Source organism: Rhipicephalus microplus, chromosome 3 (assembly GCF_043290135.1).
Source record: "Rhipicephalus microplus isolate Deutch F79 chromosome 3, USDA_Rmic, whole genome shotgun sequence".
In the NCBI taxonomy this organism is placed as follows: domain Eukaryota; kingdom Metazoa; phylum Arthropoda; class Arachnida; order Ixodida; family Ixodidae; genus Rhipicephalus; species Rhipicephalus microplus.
This window is the reverse complement of record NC_134702.1, coordinates 60,420,384-60,444,157: the sequence shown is the minus strand read 5'-3', so window position 1 is coordinate 60,444,157 and position 23,774 is coordinate 60,420,384. Positions and strand designations below refer to the sequence as shown.

Here is a 23,774-nt window from a genome sequence, read left to right as displayed (position 1 = left end):
ACGGGATCGAAGCCTGGCTGTCGTGGCTGCATTTTCAAAGGCGGCGAAAATTTTGCAGGCCCGTGTGCTCCGATTTCGGTGTAAGTTAAAGAACCCCAGGTGGTCGAAACTTCCGCAGCCATCCATTACAGCGTTGTTTTGGGACATTAAACCTTACGTTTTATTCAATATCTCATGAATTTTGAGCATGCGCTTGTTTTTAAACGCGCTTGTCTCAAACGCGATCATGCGTTCGCGTGCGGTTCGCCTTAGATGTGAATTACAAACGAACTTCCAAAAATACCCTGTTCACATTGAACTGGATTGAGTGAATTGGTTGTCACTGTTATATCATTTATTTGTCTTAGGAGCTGCTGTGTGTCGTTTCGTAATCAGACAGATTGAATGTCCCTTCTGTGGCTTTTATAGGGATAATTAGATTGATCCGCACGTCGTGTATCGAGTAAACCACACGAACTTGCTACATGTATATAAAAACGTTGCCTAACGACGACTACGTGGCCTATAGTTTTACAAACGGCCCATTTTAAGAGCTGCTCTTATTAGAACAAAATTTTTGCGAAGGAACGCGAAACGTAAAGATTTAACAGAAACAAGCTGGACACCGATAAGCCTCTGTAGTGGATTCATTTGGGATTTAAACAGGAACACTCTTGTCAACAAAAATGCCAAGGAAAGCAGAAATACTTGAAGACAAAACACATGTGCCTTCAATTCGATTTATTATTTTTTCTAATGAATAACATTTCAAAATAACCACATTGAGTGGGGGAATTGTTAGTACTAGGCCAGCCGAGTAATTCCTGAACATTATATCGCAACTGTAAACATCGTCACAACGGCGCTACTCTTCATCCAAAACTTCATCCCACTGTGCTCGCCGCATTCATGAGTTGAGCGCTCACTCACGTAATCAGAACAATTTTTCGTTAATAACGTTCACACATACAAACTTTCGCTCAATAAACTGTAATAATTAAAATCAGATATAACGTTTCGCTAAAGCTGGAAACTATTCACAAAAGGTATTCTCAACAAATCGTATAAAACAACGGTACAAAGGCGCAATGCTGCTAAAATACCAAAACGCGTCATGCACAGACGCTTGCGCTCAGACAACGCTAAATAAGCGTTCCGAAGCTCTTTCGACCGAGCGCATTGATTGAAGCGTCATAAATCTGCGACAGGCCAGTTTGTCACAGCGCACGAAAAATCAGTCTATTTCAGCTGCCGTAGACTTCGACGCGACGTTCGTGTCACTCATTCCCGTCTCGTGCATCTTCGAGATCAGGAACCGCCTCTTCCGCATGGGCGACAGAGGGACCACCGACAGCGTTATCTCGGGCTTGCCGGAGCTCAGGAGCTGATCGACGTTTGACCGCGACAAGCCGTCCAGCGGTGTGCCGTCGATCTCGAAGAGCACGTCGCCCGGAAAGACCATCTTCTTGTTGGCACTGATCACGTCGGCGTACTGTAAGTGAAGGGGACTCCTTTATAACGGCGGCAGCTTTAGATGCCCTGTGGTATGCTGGAAGTGACCACCGGCGTGAACAGTAGTAGGCCAAAAGCCATCATCACAACCACGGCGTTACATGTCTATATGTGTCTTAATAATCATGCCACTACGATGCCACATAACATAGGGTCACATGATAACAGCCTCATAAGGCATCTCTTTTTGTTCAATGGAGGGACGATCACAGAGGCACTAGTAAAGCTACGTGGTCACAAAAAGCTCCCAATTCCTTTAATCTCGGAGGCAATTCAGAGCCACGCTGGGTACTGAAAGCTTTCGGGAAACTTGTGGGCGTAGGTGGTCGGTGCAATACATTGTTAATAAGAGAAGATGGCTGTCACCCCCAAGCATCATTAGGCATGTATATAAGAAAACTTGCCATTTCGAAGAAGCAAACACCTGCGAAGCACTATTGTGTATTCGGCATGTAACTCAATACCTCTGAGATTGAATGACGACAATGTTGGTATAACAACTGGCTAGCTGTAGCCTGCAATAACTCAGAGAAAACCCATAGACAGCCTGAGCACAAGTCTGAGCACAAGTCTTTCTGCGATATTCAAGTTTCTCCAGAGCTGCGTTCTTACCGCAAAAAAAGTAAAGTATTTTCATTACTTTCTCAACAATGACTAACATTGATTTGTCACTATCAAAACTGATGAATTCTGCAAATTTCCGAACATTAGTTGTCAATTAGCCAAGACTTCGTCAACCCTAGTTGGTGATATTCGCATGAGAGCACTTACAGTGGTTCAATTATGTCAAATTATTTATCAATATATCTTTATTATAAGTGGGTACAAGCAACCCATGAAAACAGCGTCGTAGAAATGGGGTGGTTAAAAGATTAAGCCTGATCCATTAGGTTAATCAGTCAGGCTCCCTCTGAAAAGGCCATGAGAAGATTGTAACAGACAATGAACCCCAGAGCGCTACAGGTAATTTTCTATTACCAATAATTCCTTACGTTGTGACAACACTCAAGTTGTTTTTACATTCGATTGATTGATTGATATGTGAAATTTAACATCCTAAAACCAGCAAATGATTATGAGAGACGCAGTAGTGGAGGGCTCCCGAAATTTCGACCACCTGGGGTTCTTTAACGTGCACCCAAATCTGAGCACACGGGCCTAAAACATTTCAGCCTCCATCAGAAATGCTTCCGCCGCAGCCGGGATTCAATCCCGCGACCTTCGGGTCAGCAGCCGAGTACCTTAGCCACTAGACCTTTTTTGTTTTCGTTTGTTTTTACACTCAGCCATCTATCTCTAAAATGCGGTAATCACATGCAAAACAGAAAATCAGAACCAGTTAACTCACAGGAGTGAACGTGCATTACAATGTAACACGTCATGAATTTGCCTTTCTCCACCGAACTTGCACTTGCGAGCTCATTTGTTAATGATAGACGAAAAAAAAAGTCATTGCAGCTGCAGCCCCATCGGTGCATGCAGAATCCTCCCACAAAAAGTCACGACGACTGTAAAAAAAGTAACCTAATACAAACGCGCCCGTGAGAGCTGTGTTTCTCGCTGGCTTTGGCAAGTATAACACCAAAAAAGCCATTATGTTCGACCACACTCGCTCCATCGATGTGTGTTTACGCTTTCATAACGCTTAATCCCTGTCCTGAAGAACGACAGTGAATGCATTCGCTGGAAGCGCGAACGTGCATGACCTCTTGACCTCTGGCTTTGGTATTGCGGATTTGGCTTAAGCAAATATCGCAATGCCACGCAGAAAGAATACTTAAAAGCACGATAATATCATTAGATTCCTTTAGGAAATTAGAATATTACTGTATGGCATTACCGTCCCGCTTCTCTCTCGCTTTTTGTGTTTTATCTGCTCCCAATTCCAGCAACATTCGTTCCCTGAACGCTGAGTACCTCGCAAACAATGGGTTGGCTAAAAGTCGGCACAACTGCGCGGCACAAAAAAAAAAAGGCGGCACAACTGCGCAGACATTTTCGAGAATTTTCGTACGTGGCAATCGATTTGTGAAGCTATATCATTTGATAGAAAGGTCGATCCCTCGACTTTTACTCAAAAACGTTTTTGTGATTGACCATGACATGCACGACACACTGCGACGAAAGCTTAAAGTGCTCCACACCTAACATTGAGTCGAGGAAAAAGTATTCTCTCAGAGAGATTGCAGTTTCAATTCTTTCCTATACTAGTGCGTGGCGTGTTATGAAGTAATTGAGCTTGAAGCGGACCACGGAAATTTTTCGGTGAACGCCTTTCTCAATAGAGAGCTCTCGCTGCAATCACACTATAGTTCATGCATTGCGTTCAAAAGTTATGAATCAGGGCTAGAGGTACATCATTACACGAGGTGGTTATAGCACGTAGAATCAGCGTTAAGGAGAAGCACGCAAAGGAATACTGGTTATATCTGTCTCCCTTGCCTTATCGCTTATATACTCCACAATTGCCGGCTACCATGCGGAAGCGTTATATTAAACGACCAGCTTTAGCCTCACAACGTCACTGCTATTCCTGCCATGATATATCGTCTTTTCCAAGTATATAATTGATTTCGGTGATATGTGGGATTTAACGTTCCAAAACCACCATATGATTATGGGAGACGCCGTAGTGGAGGGCTCCGGAAATTTCAACCACCTGGCGTTCTTTAACGTGTACCCAAATCTGAGCACACGGGCCTACAACATTTCCGCCTCCATCGGAAATGCAGTCGCCGCAGCCAGGATTCGATCCCGCGACCTGCTGGTCAGCAGCGGAGTGCCTTCGCGACGGGGCTTTTGCAATTACATAAGAAGGAGAAGACGCAGCACAAATGAAGGAACTCGAAGCACGAGCACGGACTAAAGACACATCCTCATTGTCCCTTTGCTTGCGATTCGTCTTATTTGGTGCCGTATTCCCAATTTACAAATTCGTGGCCAACTAGCCCAACTAGCTACACTTGTGGTGTAGGTATGTGTTTGGCGCTTCGCAACACATAGTCCTGGGTTCACTGAATATACCACCTGGCTTGGGTTATACATTTCTCGAATTCTAATAAAATAGGCGTTGAAGTACCGTTGTGCTTAAATATGGCATAGCACAGCGTTGCTTACTTCAATAAAGCGCAAAGATACTTCAACACATACCCAGTGAGCGCAACGACACCAAACCATATTCGATGCGATATGTAACCACTGAATCTCACCAGCAGCAAGAAGCACTTAGACGACTGCTTCAGTTTGTCGTCCGCGACGTCAACGTCGAGCAGGCCGATGCCATACGGCTTAGTGCCAATGCAGGTCAACTTGGTGGCCTTGACGACGGCGGACTCGAGCGGTATGCCACGCATGGTGCTCAGCATGTCTCGGCGGCTCACAAGCAGCCGGTACGGACTCGAAGACATCACCGACAGCACCATCTGGTCACCGGCGCTGCTGATCATCTTTTTGATGCGAGGCAATGGTGCGTCCAATACCGCGATGCCGTTCACTTGCAAGAGGAAATCCAGTGGCAACACCTTGGACATGTCGGCAGGCGAGCCCTTGGTCACCGACTAAAGGCCGGTGTAGAAAGAATTCCAGCCATTACTAAAGCAAAATAGGTGAAATGCTTAATGTCTGAACAGACGTAACTATTGCAGCACGTATCAAAAGCCAGGCGCTCGCGTGCTGCGGTGGCTAGGTGTGGTCAGACCTTTAACATTGGTCGTCGGCGGTATCAGCGTCCACACGAAGAATGCAATAAATCACGACATATGACAATGTCACTTTATGACGTCGTGGAGTCACATATCCTATAGATTTTCGACGTAGTCATGTCGCGATCTTCACATATCTGACGTCACCACATGACAATTTCTTGTTCAAAGGCGGACCATACACGGAAGCAGTACTGAACTTGGTGACATGCAGAAACCTTGCATTGCTTCCTATTCCAGAGGGAATGAAACGCCATGTTATATGCAGAAACATCGCATAACGAGGGGGAGTTGCCTATTTACAATGATTGAAAAAAAAATAAAGATGCTGTGCACCTTTGAATTGTCTTTGTCGAATCTGTCAATGAATTTATCAGACCGGTGTCGTGGTTTATAGGTTCGCAAACTAATCAACGCCTGACCCTCCCCGCCACACACACACGCTCCCTTAAAGAGGCGCTACGACAATTTTCTTAGATATAAAAAATAGCATCAATAGTAGTGCACAATGCTTTACCCATGACATGGAGCAAAAATTTTAAAATTCTTCAAGGTCGAGTGGAGATACAGGTAGTAGACACTAGTTTGCACCACTTCCTCTCTCCTCATGCCAGTGAGCGCGCAAAAAAAAATACGCAGGAAAGGATATAACAAAGGGGCAAGATGATTCGTCACAGCGTCTGAGTGGTTCGTGACATTGAGAGTTTTTTTTTTCTTTGAACGACGCGCAGCTCAGCGAGTTCGCGAGTGCGCGCGCGGACACGAGGCCGCATTTAGCGGCGGCCAAAAAAACGATGCCCTCGACGATCAAATCAGCGAACCGCCAGGGTTTGGTGCATGGCGCATACATATTGGTAAACGATAACACTTGTAGAGTGAAGAGGGAGTGATTTCTAGCTGACTTTGATACATATTTGTTAACTTTGTGCCACGTGCCACGCTATAACGTCTGGCTTGTGTGGTCCCGGTAGCCCCGACTATTGATCAAGACCACTTTTTTGGCCATGCATGCTCAAAAAGTGTCGCAGGGCACCTTTGGTACGCCGCCGAGACTCACATCTATGTAGGTGAAGTTCGCTTCTTCTCCCTTGATGCGTTGTAGCGAGAAACCGAAGCTCCAGAACTTCAGGTACTTCTTCTTCCGGTAGAGCATGAGATCCACCTTATCGGCAGCGGTGGTTTCTTTAGCGTCAGCACCTGCTACGGAAAGAGCACACGTTCAAGACCCTCATTGGGCACGGCGATGTCAGACGCGGCCGTAGCAGAGCGGGAACGATGCGAGCTGAATTGTTTGTGCCAGATGAGGAGTCCTAAACTTACACCCAAGCTATCTACACGAATATACTGTTGTCTCATGCAGTTATGTGTCACAGAAGAGTGATTTTATGATTTACATGTGAGGTATAACGTCCCAAAACCACCATATGATTATGAGAGACGCCGTAGTGGAGGGCTCCGGAAATTTGGACCACCTGGGGTTCTTTCACGTGCACCCAAATCTGAGCACACGGGCCTACAACATTTCCGCCTCCATCGGGAATGCAGCCGCCGCAGCCGGGATTCAATCCCGCGATCTGCGGGTCAGCAGCCAAGTACCTTAATCACTAGACCACCACGGCGGGGCAGACGAGTGAAGTACGAGCCAAGTTACAGTGCTAAATCAAGTTAGGGCGCTCATTTCTATTAATAATGGTGCCGTTGATTTCGGCATCATATTGCCACACATAGTGTGAAGCCAAGTCATTTTTTCGCATCAACACAATTGCGGGCACGAGGCTCTACTCTCGAGTTATCACTTACTGACAATTTTTCAGAATATTGAATTTTGTTTCTCCACAATTCTTATTGAATCTGTCATCGCCTCGCATAACTAAAGACTGTAGCATGAAAATTGTATGCGCAGACCGTCACCACTTTGAATCCTGAGCACCGCTTCGTTTTAACGCATACCTGTGCTTTCTAGCTTGTATTTCACCACTATATTTAGGCACCGACGTTACCATAAAGAGAGAACATTCCTCCACTAAACATATGGGGAAGAAGTCTTCGCAACAGCCTTAGGAAAATGGCGGGAGGTGTTATTTTAAAAGTGTAAACCAAAAGAAAAGCTCTTCGAAGGGAGCGAAAAATCAGTTGCATTACCCAAGTGGCTATGGCAGAGTGTCTTACTTCGACTTACTGCTCAGAGCTGCAGTTTTGCTAATGGACATCGGAGAGTTCCCTTGATAGTCGATGACGGTGGAACTCTGCGCACTGGTCTCCATGAAGGAATCGGACACCTTGAACGCCTTGGTCGACTTTACCTGGATGGAATCAGCGTTGTGATTGAGCGACAGAATTTTGAATGATGCGGAGAAGAAAAATAGGGGATCGCGCAGGCTTCAGACTTTGGTATTTATTCTGCGTGGTAGTCAAGTATTAGGCCCTCCAAAATTTTATTTTTTTTTTTTGCAATGCCACAATTTGGCCTTGTTATTACGATATCATGCACTTAAAAAAATAGCACTAATTCGGCAACGGTGCATGAAGAACACATACACTGCTCAATTAATATGTCATATTGTCGCCCAACCACAATTATATTCAACAGTTTTCGCTTGCGTGCTTCTACTGAGCAGCCATCATAACTGTGCAACGCTCGTATGAGAACCATATTTTTCGTCTGTCCAGATGTTCTGTACCTGCGTGTATGTTCTTCGTCGGAGAAGGGAATAAAAACCCAGTCTTCGGCTTGCATTCTTGTCTAAGAATGTATAGCTTCCAGAATAAATGAATGCAGTCAGCTTCACAATGACCTGTCATTGTCCATTGGTGGCAAATGTATTGTGGTAGAACACTTGTGGATTCAAGTGTGATATGCGGCTACCACGCCAGAATTTTCGAAGTTGTCAGAATTCAAGAAAGTGCCCGCATACTATCATTTTAACCCACCATGAAAAATTCCAACCAAGCTGATGTTTAGCATTACCTATGTATTACAATCATATCATGATTGTGTCGTGTAAAACTTAGACATAATTTACTTTGTTACTTCATAGAACTGGCTCGTTCTAGTACTATAGGTTTATTATTTATAAACTTAAAATGTTAACTTCAGGCTTTTGCGCATATGACAGTGAGATGTTACACGAAATCTTAGAGTGAAATAGGCATTCTAAGATCAGTGGAAGGCGGAAAGAATCTTAACAGATGCAAAATAGATTTCCATAATAGTAATTCCTCTACCCTTTCTCAGTCTAGCCCGTTAAAGTTTTCTCAACTTCATCTGATGCATGCCACTGATGTATGTCAACACTGCAAGAAGGCGCGAGCCACCCAGAGACACCTCCTTTGGAACTGTGCGCCACCGCCGGGCAACCAAGAAGTAATGCCCACTGCCATAAGCAGCAAAATCATCAGCCGAGAGCCAGGCAACCAAAGAGACGTTGTCCAGCACGTGCTTAGCATATTGGAACGCCAGCAGCCGAAAGCGGTGCCCCCACGGGTTTGACGCGAGTAGGTTGCTGCTCCGGGACGTCCGAGCACGCTAGTGTCTCGCTTTAATCCCCCTACCCCTTCCCCCTTTATGCCGGATCGTCAATAAAGTTGTTTCACTCACTCACTCAACTTCATTTTTTCTACTGCCTCAGCGATCGACCCTCCTTCGACCACGCATTGATTTTTCTGATGACGTCATTATATGAATCGTAGTGTCGTTATGATGATATAATATTGCCGCTCATCTACATGTGGCGCTATGGTGGCGTCACATGTCGACGTCACGAAACAGCAATCTTTGAACATGTGACTTTTCCATCGCTCTTGTTGCGCCAACAGTAGTTACATTTTAGGAGGCATCTAAGACTTTCACCTTGATTACAAGATGCTGTTCAATATCTCTTGCTCGCTAGCACTAAGAAATGCGAACGTACCTTGAGCATGAGTTTCTTGAAACTAGGCGAAGCGTAGCAGAGCAGCGGTTTCTGGCTTTCCGGGTTGACGTCGGTCATCTCCTCCAACAGCTGATGCTTGCGCTTGTCCTCGGGGTCACCCGCCTTGCCTTCTTTCTCGGCGTCACTGTTCATGAGTTCGGCGATGCTCGCTATGTCGCACAACTCGGTTTTGGCAAACAGCATCTTCCAGTCGAACTGATCGAAGAAGGGGTGCGTCTTCAAGTCACTGTAGTTTCGCGAGCCGAGCCGTTCCACGGGATTTTTCTTGAGCAGCCGGTAAGTCATGTCCTTAGCTGGCGTGATCGCCGAGTGTGGGTGCTCTTCGGCCCTCGGCCATTTCAGCGGCGACGTGATGATGCGCTCGCGAAGAAGCTGCTTCGACTTGCCTCGGAATGGCACCCGGCCCGTCATGAGCTTGTACATGACGATACCGGAGGACCACCAGTCGGCAGCACGGCCTGCGCGAAATACAGTGCAGGGGCGCCTTCTACGATTCAATATCACAATGGTGGAGCCCATGTTCATCCCACTGCAGACTGAAGACCTGATTGGTATGTGGGTTCAACGTCCCAATACCACCATATTATGAGAGGTGCCGTAGTGGAGGGCTCCGAAAATGTGCACCCAAATCTTAGCACACGGGCCTACAACATTTTCGCTTCCATGGGAAATGCAGCCGCCGCAGCCGGGATTCGAGCCCGCGACCTGCGGGTCAGCAGCCGATTACCTTAGCCACTATACCACCGCGGCGGGGCCAGACTGAAGACCTCTCCCGCGTTTCAATTTTACTATTAAAAATCATTTGGGAAGGTTAAAGTCCTGAAACCATGATATGATTTGAAAAGACGCTATAGTGGAAGGCTCCGGAGCCCTCCACTACGGTTTTGTGATTGCCGCGGCCATGTTATTTCCGCAAACTTAATAATCTCACCTGCCTATATAAATGCCTGCCTCTCCTTTGTGCCCTTGACTGCTTTCGCATTTTAATCTGTTACTCTGAATGGTTAGCAGTAATGTTCTCTGGGATTTTGATGACCTACCCGTTTGTTAAGGTTACACCTGTCACGCTTCATTCATTAAGTTGAACCCTCTTTCTAAGTCTCCCCATTCATGTCCCACAGTTCAACGCCGGGGCGTAACAGGCAGCTGTTACACACCCTTCTGTCAACGAAAGCTCTCAGGAGGAAGCTACTTGTCGAACACGCAAGCATGAAGTGCCAGTTGTTGTGCATATTCGGCACTACGCAAAAACCGAAGTCGTGCTCCTCTAATATTAGAAAGGCAGCGAATTGCTAAGTAATAACGCAGTTCGTGACGTTCTAATGAATATTCATTGCCACACATTGAAAATATTTGTTCGTGTTAGTGTGTGGCACGTACCGTACGGTCTTCTTTTCAGAATTTCAGGAGCCATGTATGGTATGGTGCCGGCCGACTCGCCATCGTGAAACTCGAAAGGGGTTCTCCGAAAGTAGCCTCTCAGGAGTCGCTTGGCGACTGCGATATTATACAAAAGTATACACTGCGAGTGAATTCGTCTCGTGTACCAAGACATCGTAGATGTGAAGCAATTTAATGGATGGAGCACACATGCTCTTAGCGACAGTCCGTAATACCGATAACCTTAAACTGCCGAAACATCTACAGGACTGCCAGGTTAACTTATCTCGAGCGCGAAAAACGTTCTCATTGCTATATTGTTCACTACATCAATTAGGCTGTATTGAAGCCAGTGAAGGCCAAGCAAGAACACTTCATTGTGAAGATCGATAACTCGTTAAAGGGCCAGTCAACAAGCTTGGGCGTTTTTCACACAGTCCAAACAAATTCGCGCATCTTTCGTATGCCTGACGAACCTCCTTCCACGCGCAGTGATGTCAGCTCGGCGATTGTCGATGTTGAATTCATTAGTGTTTGCGGAGACCCGCTTTACACCAATCGACAAGCTGCGTCACGTCGCAGATCGCCGAGGTGACGTCACTGTTCGTGGAAGGACGTTGGTCACACATAAGCTAGATTCACACGCGAGGAAAAAGTCCCGCTGCTCCGCGGACCGAATAGTCACGTGATTAGCTTAAACCGGCGCAGCAGTGGAGATGTCGCATGCACACAGCCGGCGCTGCGCTCGCGAAATTTTCGTGCATACTCTCGACTCCTATGCTTATGCAGCGTGCTTAAGCGACCAAAAACCACTCGCCTCTTGCTCTGTCATGCGAAACACATTCAATCGTCGCCGCAAAACTAAAACACGTGGTTTTAAAGGCGATGGCCTTCCTTGGGGACCTTCAACGCAAAAACTTCAGTCTGTCTGTCTGTACATTGGTCTGTTTGTCCATCCTTACCGCGAATTTGGTATTCTAAACAGCACCAGCCGATACCCCGAACGGCTGACCCCATCCGCAGCGCCCACCAATGTTTCTCAAGATTCAGCGTTCATACGTGTGCGATTGTCACTTAAGAAGCAATTATTGCGCATATCTGAGGCACCCCAACAACACGTATGTATTCTGCATGTGCACCATTCACTAGAAAAGGCACACATAATTCTAAGGACCGTAGCGTTTATTACGCTGCTCTGACCCTACAACGCTTGCACGAAGGAGCGAGTGTGTCTAACTCTTTGGTAAGACGACATGGTGGTGGCACCTACCCGTCGCCTTGCGTTCTACACCTTATCCCCTCTGAGACGGGCGCGCACACCCGTCTCAGCACACGCCCGTCTCAAAACCACGCACTTTGTTAAAAAAAAAAAAACTTCCAGATGGTGCTCATGTCTCACGTGTGACGTGACCTGATTGGCTCGTTCGCCTCCGCTGCACGCTCGAGGCACTAACGCAGCACCTCCGGAATACAATTCACCATTTTTCTTGCGCATAACATCAAATAAATGTTTTGTTCACTATCTCCACCCGCAGCACTATCGTCTTTGGACGACATTTGCAATTACATGCAGATACGGGGCCATTTTTTTTTAAGATGGCTGCCTGCTTTCTCGCCATGCCAATCCGACCAATGTTGACAGATTTGACGCTGAATCCTCTCGATCGAGAGCAGACGACCGTCAAACGGAGGGATCGAAATAGCGGCGACACATTTCCATCCATGCCGCGAGCGGAGAAGGCCGGATTAGGCGAGGACGGCACATTATGATTGGATTGGATTGGATAAACTTTTATTGGCACATTATGATGACGCGCACGTTACTTAGTGCGCCGTCCGCTGGGAAAATTCCTCCTCTGTTCCCTCGTGTGAATTAACCTTTAGGAAAGATGCGCGAGCTTTTTTTTTGGGGGGGGGGGGGGGGTGGAAAAATGTCGGAGCCTGTTGACTGGCCCTTTGGGACAACAAATATAGGTGACAGCTTTTTTAGCATTTCGTGCCAGTATCGTTGCTGGCTTATGCAAATAAGCAAAATAATTGTAAAATGCGTCTCGGCAAATTTTCAACACTTACAAGTAAATGAATAAGCGCTAACAACATACTGATGAAAAAGATGACATGTCGACTGTAGACGCTGCTGTCTATTTCCATTCCCGTTTTTCGCCGCATGCAGCTTACAGCTAACACTTCATTACGAACCGACTCAACCAGGAGTGCTGCTACACAGTCGCAGTTGCATACATTGTGACCGTGACAGTCAGGTATTGTAAATATACAGGATCCCTACGCCATGAGGACTAAGTAGGAAGCTTCAGATAGATGTCGCTAGTGCTTCGTACTAGTGAGGATTGATAATGGAGTAGTTACCGAGTAAGAACGTCCAAGAAAAAGAAATTAGAACATGTATTGAGTTTTACGAAGCGCTCTTCAACCTAAGCACACAATCAGCTAATGTGAGAATACAATCATTTCATAAAGTATTCATGCAATAAATAAAAACATATTGCACTTACAGTGACCATTGCAGACCTTAACTGTGTCGAAGTCGATGACTTTCACACGACCGCCAGGCAATATAAGCATGCTGGAAAAGATGAGTGTTTCACCAAGCCCTAAATTAGAGCTGTTTGGCATGGCTGTTACATTATAAGCAGGAACGTTGCTCCGCAGGAAGTAAAATACCGCATTGCATTTGCATACAAAAATCTGGTCTACAACAGCGATTTGAATATTTCCAAACATTGATCGTAATTAGAATTTGTGCATCACATCACGGTTCCCATGTAGCGTGAGAGGATGACATTAAAAGCACACCAGCCTAACTGAGGTGCGAGATTGTAGAATATTCCTTCGTGATGAGCTCCAGCCGCACGCCGTACTGCTGGAGCCAATCACGGGGGCCATCCTATACGGCCTGCGAATCCGGTCGGCCACTCACTTGGACACCTTGATATCCCGGTGGAGAAACCCGCGTAAGTGCATGTGCTCCATCGCGAGAATCAGTTGTGCCATGATGATGCGCGACGAATCGATGTCCAAGTACTCCTCTTTTGTTACCACCCGCATCAGATCCAGGCCAGCGATGTACTCCATGACGGTCACGTACGCCTCCTGTCCCGACGCAATATTGATACTCAGATAAAATTGCGACTGAAGTGAAGACATATCTGATCGAGAACGAAAAGAAAACGTGCTTTGAAGAGAAGCTGGGCAGCCATTACTTTTTAGGGGAAGGAGGACATCCCTAGCAGCAATGGTAATGCGGGTTGCTAAGCATTTCCATTGAAAGCTTGTGTTTGCAGAGGTGCCGCAAAAGCCCTACCAAAGCTGCTCAATAATTGTTTTGGGAGCTGCCGTCATGGCAAAACGTCTTTCCAGCAACGCGCAAATGGAATGAAATACTTGAAAACTAACTGATGTACTTCAACTGTAGGTTGGAAAATAAATCTCTCATTAAACTGAGAAAAAGTTCAAATTTATGCTGTTACGTTCTGATTTTTGGTATTTGTGCTAAAAATATATGTCCTTTTGGGCTTATACTGGTTATAACTTTCTACAGGATACATTACATAAAGCACGTGACGTGTACACTAGATTAATCTACTGAGTTATGTAATGTGCATTACATCAATTAGTCTGTTACGTAAGGTACATAAGGTATACATCTATAAAATTTCGAGGGGGCGAGTCCTTTGTGCACTCTGTGAACTTTAAAGAGCAGTGCAAAAAATATGAACAAAAATGCACAAGCACACAGATTGGGTGCACTCTGTTCATTACGCTGCTCATCAAAAATCACAGCACGAACCAGACAGCCCGAACAAAAGTTATGCTGCAACATTTCCTGCATCATTGCAGAAATATAATGAAGAGTTAGGCGGCCGTCGACACTCACCTTGACACAGAAACAGCAGTAGTATTTGACGAGAAACGGGTTTCTGATGACCGATGCGACAACCTTGTCCATAGCGGCCTGCTTGTGACGGCTGAATCGGTCCATGTTAACGAGCTTCACCGTCACCACGAAGTTTGCAGGTCGGTAGTTGGCCAGGTACACGGCACTACAAGTAGTAAGAGCTCGGTGCTTGTGTACGTTCTGGACTTCAACATAGCAATAATTTATTGAAGCACGAGGGCGAAAATGCAAAAAAGAACCAACGGTTCCAAGAGCGCGAGAACATATTACCGTCAACGTTATATATAACTTCTAAAGTTGATCGGCGTAAAACAAATGACTATCGAAAAAACACCTACACTCAGTAATTCAGCTGGACTACTTACCATCATGAGCACAGTAAATGTGTTTTCAATCCTTATCGAGGAGGTGGTGGTAGGGTTAAGAAAGAGAAAAACAACCACCTGCTTGTAGTATTAAGCCACAAGAAAATTCTTACCAATTTCCCAGACAAAAAAGCTCAGTTGTCAAAAACTTGTTCTGGTACGGGCTGGTTGTCTTCTTTCCCATTATTACCTACCCTATTGACAATTGGAACAAATGAAATTAGGGTTACAGAGGAGTAATATGTTCTGAAGCTTTGACGGTATTCTATGACTACAACGGAACTTCTCCTTCAATCTAGGTGAATAATTTTTAGCATTTGCTTCTCGCAGTTTGAAAAATTGAACTTAGCGCGTACACCTATAATGTGTTCACAGATTTAAGGTAATAAAACGAAAATGTGACAGTTGTGCATGCACACCTACCCAAAACCGCCAGCGCCAAGCATCTTCATGTTCTTGAACTCGCGCATCCGTGGAATAAAAGCAGAGAATGGAAGTGGTTTAGGTGGATTCATCTGCAGAATAAACAACAAAACCATAGCAGTGAATCTAAATAATGACACGCTACTAACCAACCACAATTCCAATCTGAAGTTGCACAGGCTTGGCATACAAAGGAAACAAAATCAAATTCACTTATTTTGCATGTTTGGTCATCTACATAATTCCCTCCAAGCCAAATTACAGCAATAAATTGTTGCATTTATGAGCTATACGCAAGGACACAGAGTAAAACATTGGCCCCCTATCTGCATGTTATCCGCGAATGTCGAAAGACGATAGTTTTGCGTGTGGAGAGAGTGAACAAAACATTTATTTTATGTTCTGTGCAGGAAAATCGGTGAATGGTATTCCGGAGGCGCTGCGTTAGAGTGCCTCGAGCGTGCAGCGGAGGCGAACGAGCGCATCAAGTCACGTCGCACGTGAGACATGAGTGCTATCTGGGAGTTTCTTATGTAAAACAAAGCGTATTGCCGTGCGCGCCCTTCTCATAGGTGATAACGTGTAGAACTCGAGGCTACGGGTAGGTGCCACCACCATCTCGTCTTATCAAAGCGTTGGAAACACTCCCCGTTTCGTACAGGCGTTGCATGGTAAGCGCAGCGTGATAAGCCCTACGGTCCTTAAAAATACCTATGTATGCGTTTCATAGTGAGAAATGCATATGCAAAATATATGTGTTTTGTTATGGTGCCCCAGACATGCGCAATATATGATTTTTAATTGATAATTGCACAAGCATGAATGCTCAACCTTGAGCAACATAGGTGGTCGCTGCGGATGGGGTTGGCCGTTTCAAGTACCCGATGCCGGTCAGAGTGGACAAACAGACAGACAGACAGACAAACAGACCAAAATTATTGCGTCGAAGGTCCCCAAGAAACACAATCGTCTATAAAAGAAAAAGAGCGAGCTGGCAACTGCCACGTGGAGTGGCAGAGCATGCAAACATAGGCAGGGCATTCGAGAAGACAGCCGACATTGGTCTCGTTTTGTTTTCTTATGGTATGTCTCATGTTTAATAACATCACTTCATTTCATGACGTGTCGCAACTGGTGGTCTATCTTTAGCTGGCATATTTAGCAGATATGTAGGTCAATCGGGAATAAGGTCAAGCTTCATTTAATTTCATTCGTACGCTCTCCCTGACGATACTTCTAACAGCACTCGCGACTTTTCTAGCCGAAATTCCCCATACTAAATTGCGCAAAAGAATATGCGATAATTGTAGTTACAATACCACAAATGCGTACCCGCTCAAGCTTGTTGACAATAGCTTCACCGATGGCCATCCAGTCTGTGGTGGGGACCTCGGCAATCTTTTCCAGAGATGTCGCAACCTCGCACACGATGATAATCAGCTTGCGTATGGTGTTGCCGAGTTCTTTCGCAACTTCCGTATTTTTCTTTATACACTGCATAAGGAAAAAAATGTCCATGATAATTATCGTTGTCTTCCACATATACCTTGACACGTCTAGTCAGCGTATTACTATTGGGAGAACCCGATTCTCATATTATGTCTATACCCTCAGCTGCAGTGCACCATAACCGAATCAAGAAATCTTGATGTATGTATGTATGTATGTATGTATGTATGTATGTATGTATGTATGTATGTATGTATGTATGTATGTATGTATGTATGTATGTATGTATGTATGTATGTATGTATGTATGTATGTATGTATGTATGTATGTATGTATGTATGTATTTTTCTGTACTGGCAGCGCTATAGCTCTAGGACGGGTTTTTCGCTCTTATAAAAGTTACGTGACCTTTCTTGAATCTCAGATTTTCAAGTTGCCTGTTTATCAATCACTTTCGCTATCCATTTTTTGTGGTGATCCATAACGATGAAGCAGCGTCGCAATTCATCGGTGTATCACTTTCAAGAGCTTCAGCTTTTTACCAGGTTATGAAGACCGACCAGATTCTCGACCATATCGCGGATGTCCTGGTACGTGATGACCTGTTTGTTGAGCTTGAGCAGGCACTCCTGCGCGTGGAGTACTACCTCTTCCTGGCAGAAGTGCGACAGTGGAACGCGCATCAGCGAAACCTTGCTCTCGCGCTTGATGAAGAACTCCAACAGCACGGTGGCCGTCTTTGGAATCTGTAAACGAGCGCAGAGCACTGCGTTAAAAGTTGCTTATTTTCAAACTGTGAGTACGTATAGCTAAGGAAACCTTTGCACTGCTGTTTGCCGGGTAGGGACATGTTAAGAGGAAACATTTCGGAAAATTGCATGTCAACAGAAGCGTGCGCCGATATCACAGTACGCTCTTGGGCTGTACCTAAGCACGGATTGCATATACGAGAATATACCAAAATATACATTCCTTATTGGCATCTCAAATTTTTATTTAGGAACAAGAACTTTCGCGTACGTGAGCACATTTTTATTCGTTAGTAGGGAGTACACGAGCTATATCAGTGAATGAATCACTTATTCGTGCAGGAGGTATGGTATACATCGAGATATATTTTTTGTGGAAGTGTATTATTGTTTAATGGCACAAAGGTGCGCAATTCGGTGTAATGTTTTTATATGCATGACGATAGCGTTTTTTTTTTGTTGAAATTATTGACTCGTAGCTGAACTCGTAACTCTAGGATTGATTATGCTTGCTGGCTTGCTCAGCGTGCTACCAAAATGTGCGCTGCCATCAATAAATCTAGAAGGCGCAAAAATGTTGAACAGAATGACAAACGTTGGAATAGAAATCTGCATTCAATATTCTCTTCGTGCCACTCGTATTTTTTTGTGTTTATGCGGCACTTATTGCTACGGTAAGAAATGTATGAATCCCTTTCTTTTTCTTCTTTTTTTATTTACCGGAAGCTCACATTTCTGCCAATGCACCTTTTGCCGATTTTTGCAAATATAAGGTGGAGAATCGCACTATATAGTTGTCCGCTCTACACCACTTGACATTATCTCTTTTGTACGTACCAGCACAGAGTAAATACAAAATGTCACATTTGTGTAGCTTGTTTTTAATCGTGTATTCTATAGCTTCAGCTCATCCACGTAGTTTTCTGCCCCCCCCCCCCCCCATTTACAACGTCCAATCTTTTTGCTGTCTTGTATCAGAACTACGACTTGGACAGGAGGTTAACTCTTTAGGGTATATCGTTGACGAGTAAAGCTGACGTAAGATTTCGTAAGCTATGTCTGGTACCGACTACGCTCATCAACAAAAGCTGGTCTGGCATGCAACCTATCAAGACTATTCTCGTCGTACGTGTGTTTCTTGGTGATAGAAGATTACACTTGTCCAATAGAGGCTATGTGTGACTCTGCTTTCATTTCACAGCGATTTTTGATTGTTGTACGGTGAACACACCTTCAAGTAATTTCTTTACATGATTAGTGAAATGAAGGAACGCTGCTGAAATGAAAGAAGGGTAATTTTATTCAGAAAAAAAAAGCTCTAGAAATCGAGCGAAAAATAATTTGTCGAATTTTGGCACGTTTTTGTTTGGTTTACGGTCACCAAATGGTTGCAAGGGGGGGGGGAGGAGAGGTGCTAATAAATTAACGTGATCACCTGTGTCTTCTTGCAGAGATATCGAAGGATAACTATGAGATACATGAGACTATTGTTCTTAACGTGGGCCTAGTCTTCTCCGAAATCAGATACAATCCCATTCATGCATACAAGTTTTGAGACACCTGAATTTTGGTAATAAATTACAGTTTCGCTCTCTATTATGCAATATGCTCGTATTTATGGTGTCAAAGTACCAGTGAGTGGTGAAATTAGGTGCTTAGCCTGTAAGGAAAAGATACAAGCATTTTCGCGAACAAAGTTCCTTACTCTGGGGTAAAGCGACACGAGCATCTTCGCCGATGCCTTTCGCTTCTCCAAGCCTGCAATATGAAAAGCATGACATTACAGCCCATTCACATTCATTAAAAACGTTTACTTCAAAACTTCATAATTTGAACGAGGCCTAGAGCGGCCCCCTTTTGCTTACTGTGGCAAGTTGCGATCAAAAACATGCCGAATCGTCATCGTCATTATCGTATCTGTCGGCCTTATATTACCTCTCTTGCAATACGAGGGCCTGTCCAACGATATGCAACCTATTCTTCACTGCGTGAGCTGATGACATATTATGCCTGCAGGTTTCTATATTTACTCCCTCCATATATACCCTTTTCCGTTCCCGGATGTGCTTCCGATCTTTTGGTAGATAGCGTGAATTTCCCTCACAGATAAGAAATCATGAAAAATAATTTCTCCCAAGCTATTTGCGATCATTGCACCTTTCTTCTCGGCACCGAGACCTGACAGGGTAATTGTCTTGCCTGATTATTTGACAGAGTGAATTAAAAGATCTTTCTTGTGCCACTTGTGGGCCTCATTCCTCTAGTTTCTCAGGTTAGGTGCATACGCCTATTTGAATAGAACCAAAATCAATTTTACAGCGAAAGCTGTTACTAAATCAGAAGAAAGGTCACGCGCGGCGCCGTAGCTGTCCGCCGCCGCCGGTGTCTGTAACCAGTATCGAAACAAACAAAAAATCAGTAAAAAACACTAATGACATAATGAAATTCATTTACGGGCCCACTGCGTGCCAGCCTAGTACTCTACCACTGGGCCACGCCAGTGCTTGGGAATCGTCCCTAAGCTGGCCTTAGGCAGGCTTGATGTTGGGAGAATAATCATATTATTATGAGTGACAAAGCGTTTGAGCACATCAAAGGAACAGCCAGGCGTCAACCAATGCGAATCGCGTAACGAGTGGGTCGTCCGATGCTCCAACCCATTAGAAAACTTGTTCTTGATCACTTATGAACAGTGGCACATACTCCCTTCAGGCATAATTCTTCATCGTCATCAGCCACTGCATAAAATATTTACACGAAATACCTAACATGTGTTTAGTGATTACGACTCTCCTCCAAAGAATGGCGAAGGACTGCATAATGAATACTGGCCTCCTACACAAAATTTATGATTATTTATGGCGTGGTGTGTACCCAGCATTGTGCTTTTAGTACCCCAAAGAGTGTTTAGAATATATATGCTCTAAAAGGTTTCTTCTCCAGCTTTCGCTGTGACTGTCCTGTGCGTTGGCCAAAGGCCTGGCGTTTTTTTTAAAATTTTATTTCTGTTAATTGAAGTCACTCTTTATAATGGTACTGAAGTGCAAACAAAGACTGAGCATACACACACAGAGACAGAATTATTATATTTTTGCTGATTTTAATGCCTAAGAAAGAAGCCATACATTGGTACATTTCTTTTTTCGTTTGGACGGGACGAAAACACAATGAAGTTAAAACACGCAGGTCGACCACTGACCAAAGTTTTTCGCGCAAAATTATTTTTTTATCTTTAGCCTGAACACAAAGGACGCGGAAGCAAGAGCACCACAATACGAAACTAATTCCGACGAGTGTGCAGATTACACGAAAGAGGCGAAAAAGCACATGCTCTGAGCTCATAATAAAGATACGGAACCATATTTTACAACTCATTTATCGAGATGTTACCATCACTTGGCCGTATAAGACGACCCAAAGACTTCCCGACATGTGTGTAAACACATTTCTCAATGTTAAAAACTGGAAAGCTTTGAATAGTTATTAGCTCTGGTCATTCACTCACTATGCCGCTGAAAAAGTGACGTGCTCCGCATGCTGCAGGTTAGGCTGAGAACGCAGGTACCTTAATACATTAAGGAACTTGTGCTACTTCGTAAGCTTGGTATTCAGTGAATGATGTGTTTATTTTAGTTAGCGTGTCTAATGTATTCCGTCCACATGAAAAATGAAGTATTGCAGCTGTTGTTACGTAAAAACTAACAACAGCAAACAAAATTTGATTTGTCTTTCACGAACCTTCTACTCATCCCCCCTTCTACTGATACCCTTTCTTTAGGTAGGCATTTGTGCTGAGCAAGGCGCTCAGCGTTAAGTCTGTTCTTGTTAAAATCTCTTATGGAAACATAACACTCGTAGAAATTTCAGATTAATATCGCTGCTTCTCTTGGGTCCATGCCAGAGCCCAAAGACTACCACCCAACTGCTATACTTTATATGCGTATCCAGGAGGCCCATTTAAACGCAGTAATCATATATTTAAAAACATTAACCATGCTCTAACAGATCTGTCACGATAACACACCAGTGAATCAGTCGTAATACAAATAAGTTTTAAATAAATTTAAAACCTCCAAGAGAATGACTTCGTCAACGACGGTACCTAAAGCCAAGTGCACGCGCACTAAGGCGGAAAAGAATATAGGCATGCATAACCGTACGCAAGAGGAGAAAATAAGACGCTTGTGGCCTTGTATGGATGCCTGTCTTTATGAATTCTTGTTGACTAGCTCCACCTTTGCGCCTCCTTCTATGCCCTACGGCGCTGATTGCTTACGGTCACTACTCGGGGGTCTCCTTAAGCCTATTCCCGCTAGGCCTAATGCACGACGCTCTCAGCTTGCAAGAATATATATTTTCTAGGCTGAACATTCCGTATATGGTGAATCAAGGTTTCTACTTCCCACGCCTATGGGCCACGCAATTATTGCCACCCTCTGTGGGAAGCACATTGTACTAATGATATGGAACGTACTGGCCTTGTCGGATGGTCCACCACCGGCTACCATGGCGCTTGTCTTGTGGGGACTCCGTCCGCGAAGGGGAGAAGGCGTATACTGCTGGCGTCTGAAATTCGAGGACCTGGACGAAAACCGGCCAGGCTAGACGGTGCCCGATCTTGTTCAAGAAGCGACGCTGCGACACGGTGCGTGCAGGCACAAGAGCGGCTTATTCTTCTTCTGCCTCGAGAAAACAGACTATCCCGCACGTGAAGGTGTCGTTTCTTTAATAATGATTAATAATTTGTTTCACACAATGCGGGAGAAACTGGTAATGATTGAAAGAGAGTTGTGCGAATCGCTCTAGTAATATTTCTGAAACAAACTATTGTTAAAAACGCTCAAAATTGGCATTCCCAGAGCTTGTGTTATTACTTTTCAAATGCTTCTTTTCGTGTTAGTGAATGAAATGGCAGCGTGAAAGGGAAGTTGACACCAAAAAAGTGAAAAGCACACGAAACTATATTTATACGTGCACTTATTTTTCTGGTTCTATTACATCTGGGTAGACATTTCGAAGCGTATTCGACGAGAGAAGAGTTAACTAGCACTCCTCGAATTTCAGCCTAAAGCGAGATTACCAGGACAATTGTGCTTGAAATCGACACCCCCTTAGTTTTTTTTTTCAGTAAGGCTAGCTTGAAAACAAGTGTGAATATCCAACTTCATAGTAAATATGACGCGTTTTAGTAGTACAAAGCACGTTGCAATAGCATCATATGTTTTCCGGTACATAATGCGACTGCATGAGCTTCATTGCTTGGAAGTGGCAAGTGTATACTGTAGAAAAATAAAGTGATGTCACTCCCTTATTTGAATAATTGGCTTGGACTCCTGGTGAGCAGTGTGAATGAGGCAACACGAACCGCGCTGGCGTACCATATCAAATGAATGAGGGATAATATCGGCTTTAGCGTTGTCTATTATTGACTATAAGTGACTTCATTGTCCTTAGAACTAGGTACGTTTTACTATCTGCTTTTTTAGCGACGATATCATTTTCATGCAATCACTGCCAAATACTTTTGTTGCCTATTAGCTCTATCATAGTTTATTTTATCTCAAATAAGCCATTATATGCGCATTACCGCTTATAAGTTCCTGAAGCTGTCACTGTCTACTGCTTACGCTTAAGCATTACTTAGCATTCTAGCTTTGAAAGTCGCCTAATGAAAGCAGGTTTTGTAATGTCTCAGTCCTCAAAGTTCTCCCCTGTCCACCACTAACTCTAAGACACCACGAGCAGGGAACCAAGACAAGAAGTCTGGCAGTCCCATAAGAAGGTTAACTCTCAAACTTAAATCACCTGATTCTGTCGATTTTGCCTGTTAGGAGAACAATGAAGCCCCCGTGGCGTTTATTGCAGACAGCGTAATATCATTCATTTTAAATCAAAACATTTGCTCGCGGTAATCTTTCTCAGGGGCTTAAAACGCACTACTTGTTGAGAAATGAAGTTAGACAAAAATAAAAGATTGGGAAAAGTCAAAGTAAAAAATCTGGCCAGAGTTTTCTCCCTCAGGTGTATGATATTTTGTCGAATTTTTTTTTCCTTTTGCCGAGTACAAACCGGTTCTGCCAAACTCGTGTATTTTCAGATAAAAGCTGTGGGAACTTCAGACGCGCCATATGAGCCGCCTTGTCTGTGGCCAAAGAAAAGTAAAACCAAAAAATCGGGGTGCTTGGCATAGCCGCTAGAGGCGATCATTCAAACAAAGGAAACCGAAAAGGTACCGTTGATCTCTAGAGAGCCTGCAGGGCTCAATCTGATTGTAAGCGTCCAAAAATCTGATCGCAAGTGTTCCTGGGTCCCGGGGGAAAATAAAAACCAGCGTCGGAATCATTGGAATTCCCACGTGGGAAGGCGA

The 23,774-nt window shown here is 44.4% G+C and overlaps 1 protein-coding gene across 1 annotated transcript; it reads right to left on the bottom strand.

Moving 5' to 3' along the window:
• Positions 1-1,213: 1,213 nt before the first annotated feature.
• On the bottom strand, positions 1,214-14,969 carry LOC142802812 (uncharacterized). Its single transcript, XM_075887859.1, has 9 exons — positions 14,899-14,969; positions 14,400-14,565; positions 13,443-13,615; positions 13,018-13,088; positions 9,104-9,582; positions 7,372-7,495; positions 6,250-6,392; positions 4,701-5,048; positions 1,214-1,471 (listed from the first exon to the last, which is right to left on the bottom strand). Exons 1-9 carry the CDS (start codon positions 14,967-14,969, stop codon positions 1,214-1,216), a joined length of 1,833 nt encoding a protein of 610 aa, XP_075743974.1.
• Positions 14,970-23,774: the final 8,805 nt, after the last annotated feature.